We start from the raw sequence: 6,246 nt of genomic DNA, 5'->3' as shown, positions 1-6,246 counted from the left end.
TACCAAAGATCCCTCTTTCTAAAATATATTTAATATAAGACGCAAAATATGTATAGGCACACCACAGGAACTTCCTTTTATAAATTAAGTAAGAAAAGGTCCTTTGAATGGAGAATGGTCTAAATCCACTTGGAGGAAACTGTTCCCTTCTGAGTACGCATGGAAGAAGACAAGTTCCTAATGTAAAGGCACACCTAAGCTATGTGAACACTTGTCTACCTTCTATGAATTGGTTTTCTTTAACAATGTAAGCATATATCAAATATGGTGCCCTAAATACCACATTTCAGATTTTCAAGTGTTGTTCTACATGGTCCATAGTTAATACTATACCTAGTGCTGGAAGAAGTATGCTTATATGCATGGATCTCTATATGCTTCAAGCAATTTCTGTATTCATCTATACTTTTCGTTATTTTAAAGATGTGTGTCAGAAGTACCATTTTACCTCTAAGTGAATGACTTATTGTTTTTAACTGCACGTATACAATTTCGTACATCCTCTCCTGTACAAAGGCTTATCTGCCTCGTCTAAGTTTGAGAAACAAAACCTAATTTAAACAACTTTCATAACCGGAAAGAATATGAAATTAATGCTCTTTTTGAATAATTCTACCCTCAAGACAAATTTTACAAAAAGAAATAATGCAGCTTGCTTGCTACAACCTCTAAGTCCAGCAGATAGCAATGACAGTAGAAGACTGCTTTATCTCCCTCACTAATCCAAGTATTCAGGCATTAAAATATTAGAAAAATACTCAGCCACTCTGAAAGCATGAGGAGTAACAACAGATACAAATGCACTGAACAGGCATTAAATACTTCATGTTTTATTACAGCTCAGTAGTTGTGTTCTCTCCTTGGAAACTGCCTGCACTGGTTCTTGAGAAACTACCCACCATGGAAAGGTTAAAAAATTTCTGACTGGAGTCCAGAACCACTCTCTTGAATAGATGATCATGCCTTGCACCTAAATAGAAGTGTGAAAGCCTGCGTACATAGGAAAACAGATTCAGCCAAACAACTGATAGCTTATATAAACCAATTCTACAGCATATGCTAAAGTGTTGCCACATTCTTGAGTAATGAAAAACACGTACAAAGTACAAAAGACTCATAGTGGAGATTTTCCTTTCCTTTAAAATTTTCTCCAATAAACACCAAAATGTATCTGCTTAGAAATGAAAGGCCTATAGATAAAATTTCCCATTTCTGAAGGATTGCTTCTTTTAAGCTCCATATGTTACATGCAGCTCAGCTGCTTCACAAAGCTGAGAAAAAGAACCTGAAACAAAATAGTTTAAGGCTAAAATATGCCAAGAAACAACCAAAGAGCCCTTAAGATTGATCAGGCCTGAAAGTGTCATTTAACACCTCAAGGACATGAAGCATGGCTACACAAGACTATAAACTTGGAAAGCCAAAGGTTTATCTGCAGAGCAGTGTACTGAAGGGGAATAAGAAGGAAACACTATTCTATGATTCACAGTGAAGTTTGCAAGTATCGGACAAACATGGTATCTAGAAGCTTGCCAGAAACACATTCAGGACTTACCTTTTCCTGCTCATGACAGGACAAAAGCACTTGTCAGATTCTTAAGAAAGGCTAATGTTAAGCCTTCACATATGTCAAAGATACATGGCACACACCACTGAAGAAAGAGCTCTTCAGACCAATATGAAAGTGTACCCAATTGTAACTTCTCTTACTGAATTGTTTCTCTAAATTTAAGAGGCCAGACATTTCCTTTTACAAATAGGAATCACTGCTATGGTGACAGACCAAATGGAAGCGTCTGGCAAAATGATAAAAGAGCTTGCTGGAAAGCAAATAACTTTTGTTGATTAAGTGTCTCCCTTTTTCACAAAAATAAATAAATAGCTTTTTTACCACCCTCCCCTCCCCCCAGCTGACTTGAATAAGACCTTTGGGGGGAAAAAACCAACAAAAATCAATGCTTTTTACCATAAGATTGCCAATAACAAACAATCCAAGACTGACATATACATCCTATGATTTGAACAGAAATTTAAGGCTCTACTTGCTATCAAGAGTCATAGAAATGGAAGAGCAGGTAAAATGTCTACAGAGGTTTCATCCCTTCTATTTCCTTTCCCAACGAAATCTATCTTCTTTATGCTTAGAGATACAAATACACTTAATTCCTATTGTTGAAATTAAGATTCATAATAGATTTTGACCTATCAGTGACTGAACCAGAAAGTCAAGAGACCCTTCAAAATGAACAATAAACATGACAATTAACAAGAATATTGATACGTTATGCAGAAAAGTGTTTTAACCTTTGAAATTGCAGTGAAGAAAGAATAGAGTGAGACAGGTCTTTTTACAGTTCTAGTAATTTGCTTACAATTAATGCAAAAAGCTACTGTGCCTCTTTGCTAAAGCCCAAATATACTGAAGACCTCATACAACATGTCTTGTATTATGAACGCCTCCGTGTGAATTATCTCAGCCAAATGAGCCAGAAGATCCTAGAATTTCTTGTATTTATTATGCAAAATAGCCTGAGTGAATTGTCATTCTTCCTCCTCTTCATCTGAGTCAGTGCTCAAAAGGTCCTCAGCCTAGGAGGATTAAGGCAGAGAAGATACTGTTGGTGGGAACAAAGAAACAGCTAAGTAGACCAACAATGTTTCACAAAAGTCAATGACTTAACTTATTCTCTAAAGTGGTAAGGAAGAAAAATGAGAGTAGCTGGTATAAAGGTCTGGTGCATATCTTGCTACAAATGTTCAAAGTGACTGAACAATGTAAGAATGGTTCAATATTCACTGCTATTTGAGGTTTTTAGGGCATATGCAAAGGCACAAACATTCTAAGAATTCAGATCAGTACTGCAAATCGTCCACAGAAGCTTTAATATTTGTTTTAAAACAAACACTTGCTTTTAAGAAAATTACTATGGTAAGTGAAGAATACATGCACTGTAGCTCCTTCTTTGTATGAACTGGAAGAAAAGTGCTAGAGGAACTGAAGCTACTGACATTTGCTCTGTTTGCAATCTATAACATTGTGTTTATGGTTTATTAAATTACACTGTGTTATACACAATAAAAAAAAACTTCTACATACTTTTCTACCACAAGCTCTGCTGATTACAAAAGCCACCTTCTTTGAAGAGAGAAAATTCTGAAGAACCAGTACATCAAAAGCTTCTAGCAGCTAGGTGTACAGAGTCAACTTTGTAGTACAGTTACACAAATCAAGGCTTAAAGCTTTATTCTCTACTGTTGATTTGAACATCACAGTGAAGGGCACTTACCACCTAAACAAACACATGTGATTATGCCTCACATTTTTTCCTACTGATTTTTATAGGGTTATAAATTATCATTTAGTAGTAAAATTAGGAAAAAAAATACCTTAAAATCAATTCCTCCTACAAAGATGCGATTTGGAGTAACTGTTCCAAACCTTGGAGCACTGGTCAGATTATTTAATGGCACCGGTGACACAGTGTTGGGAGATGAAGACAAAGATTCTGTTTGTGTCTGATTTGTGGTCTGCTAATTGAAAGAAAATATTTTCAGTATCTTACATGTTATAAGCTATTAAATAAAAAAAAATCTCAACAGAATATACATACAGAATTTTTTGGGAGGCACAGCGAATGCAGAACAACTGAACATTAACCACGTATTTTTATTCAAAATGCAGCTCAAAGTATTTAAACATAAGCTTAGTTTTAAGCAATTCAGTAACTTACGGAATACACTATGGTCTGAAGTTTGACTTTTATTTTAATACCTTTCTGAATTAGACATCTGGGGCCTAATCCCCCAATGTTAGTTTTTCTCTTTGCACAGCACACTGCTGTATGAATCCCAAGTTATGAATTCTATTTCAGAGATTAATTTACACCTACTAGAAGCCCCTTAATTTAAGCCTATATAGAAAGCACCTTTTCAACTCAACCTGCACTCTCACACACATCTACAAAACTCTGCTCTGCAACAGCTTCTGCTTCATTTTCCAAGTGCCAAGCACCCATAATTCCACCACATAAAATCAACAAGCCCATTACAAACGATGAGAATAGCACTCGAAGACTAGTCTTTCAATACAACACTCTTGGCCTACAAACACAGTGCACAGTGATCCTAACAGAAATCCTTTCTGCAAAAGAACCACCAGATTGTTCTTGCCCCAGTAAAGGAAAGGAACGCAGTACGGTGGGAACGTCACGGAAACCATTATTTAGTGAAGTCTGCCTGATGTTTTAACTTCCACCATGCTTACACCTGTGAATTGCGAAACAATACAGACTTGCGTTTCACTGGAAACCCTTTTCAGAGCAAACTAATACTGCCTTACATAGTCAATCCTAACTGTGAGATGATAGCTGTAAAGCAGCTATGTAGTACTGTCTCTAGCTTCTCTAATAGGAATTGCAGTAGAGGCTTCAAGACCATTTTTGTTGTGTGCCCCCCCAACTAAAGTTTACTAAAACCAGTCCTGGGCCATAGTGCCCTGATAGTACCACTAAGGAAGGAGCCCAAAGTGAAAGACAAGCAGCTGCTGCAGGCTGCAGACAAGACTAACAGTAAGCAGAGCAGTGAAAACTGGAAGTAGGAATCTAGGGGTATCAGCTTCCAACCTTTCTTTTGAAAGGATTTCAAGAGAAATAAAACTAGAACAGAAAATGAAGTGCTCTTAAACAGTTCTCTTCACAAAATCCCCCTTTCATTTACCCTGATTTTGCCTCTCTCACTTATTCACAGAACAGCATTTTCTTATCTTTGCCTTTAAGCGCTCCTGGATAAAAACAAATCGCTTTATCTTTGGGAGAACACACAAAAAATGAAGGCTGACAGTTAAAGTGCAGTAAGAAACAGAAGATCAATAATGAAGAAGAATGTTAGGATCTTAAAGGTCTTTTCCAACCTGAATGATTACCTAAAAAAGTTGTCTTTTTGTTTGCCCCGCAAGCTCTTCTAGGGTAATTTGATATTTCCTTAGCTACCTGAGAATTAGTCCTATTAATTCTGTGTAATGCGTTAATGCCATTGTTTTGGATACCTTAAAGACAATCCATCCAGCTTAGTACATGTCTTTTTAGTTTCAGGGAAGACAAAAATCCTTTCCAAATTTACTAAAACATATGCATTTAGGGCAGAGGAAAAACCCAAGTCTTTAACTTGATCTGTTCAGGAGAAAGTATGCATTCCTCCTAGTAGGAATACTATCCTAGAGTAGTGCCTAACCTGAAAAAAACCCACACTTACAAGCAAGGAACAATCATAATTGCTACAGTCCCAAAGGTTTTAAAAGGATGACCGTTTTCTGCCAAGAACAACTTCTGAAGGACAATGAAACAGGTTACTTTCTTCATCTCTCACACCAAATACAATATTCGACTTGTATAATCATCTGGCAATTGTGTACAGCACTAAAATATCTGAATTTAAGTATAAAGTAACAATTAACAGTTGACACCACAGCCAAAAGGTATTCCTTGCCTCAAAGATCTCGAATTTCATTTTCTCCACACAAGTTTGAGTAGCAAGTCTTATTTAAAAAAAAAACAACAGAACCCAAATGCCAAATGGAAAAAATGAGTAATTAAACACATTGTGAACTCCCAATATAGTAAACCCCAATGAATTTTAAAACATTAAAATCTGTATTCTGATAGCTATCTCAAACATCATTTCTGCTCTTTAAAACCAGCGTAGCAGTAAGAAAACAGTATTAAAAAAAAAAAAATAAATCTGTGTTAACGGCATGTCACTTGCCTAATCGTTTGTTTTTACAGGTGTTTAAACTCACTTTTTATCATTTTTTTTCCAAACAGTATGGATATGTATATTCATCAGTATTTTTATGGGTTATTTAATGTGTTTGACAACTGCTCTTCACCAGAATTGATAAATTTTCATTTTTATGTTGAACACATCCACAGTCGGACAACCAAACACTACAAAGGCCTGGTGATCAATCCCACCTTACCCCCGAACAACTCCCCTTTTACAGTCCGTATCCTATAATGTCAGAAATTAGACACCCGTCTTTCCCAGGTATCATGTACCGCTGTAAACCCGAAGCAAGGGGAGCGGTTTACCAGAACTTGAAGCCACCCCAGAGCGCCGTACCACTGAGGAAATGGCGGCATCCCGCGGGGGCGGGGACAGGGCCGCAACCACCGCCGCCAGCGAGGGGCACTTTGGCGGGAAGGCTGCGCTTCGACCCCCCGCCCCCCCCCCCCCCCCCCCCCCCCGCGC

At 37.4% G+C, this 6,246-nt stretch overlaps 1 protein-coding gene across 1 annotated transcript in view; it reads right to left on the bottom strand.

Annotated features, from left to right (window-relative positions):
• Nucleotides 1-5,505, bottom strand: part of BOLL (boule homolog, RNA binding protein) — a 30,187-nt gene extending 24,682 nt beyond the window's left edge. The window contains exons 1-2 of the mRNA XM_019473497.1: nucleotides 5,485-5,505; nucleotides 3,388-3,531 (exon numbers count right to left, since the gene is read on the bottom strand). Of these exons, the coding sequence (XP_019329042.1) occupies nucleotides 3,388-3,531; nucleotides 5,485-5,505 (165 nt within the window). The remainder of the gene's footprint in view (nucleotides 1-3,387; nucleotides 3,532-5,484) is intronic.
• Between the last annotated feature and the right edge of the window lie 741 nt (nucleotides 5,506-6,246).

The sequence above is a fragment of the Aptenodytes forsteri genome, unplaced genomic scaffold (genome assembly GCF_000699145.1).
Source record: "Aptenodytes forsteri isolate BGI_AS27 unplaced genomic scaffold, ASM69914v1 Scaffold183, whole genome shotgun sequence".
Lineage (NCBI taxonomy): Eukaryota > Metazoa > Chordata > Aves > Sphenisciformes > Spheniscidae > Aptenodytes > Aptenodytes forsteri.
The sequence above is the reverse complement of the archived record's forward strand: the minus strand, read 5'-3'. Positions and strand labels throughout refer to the sequence as shown.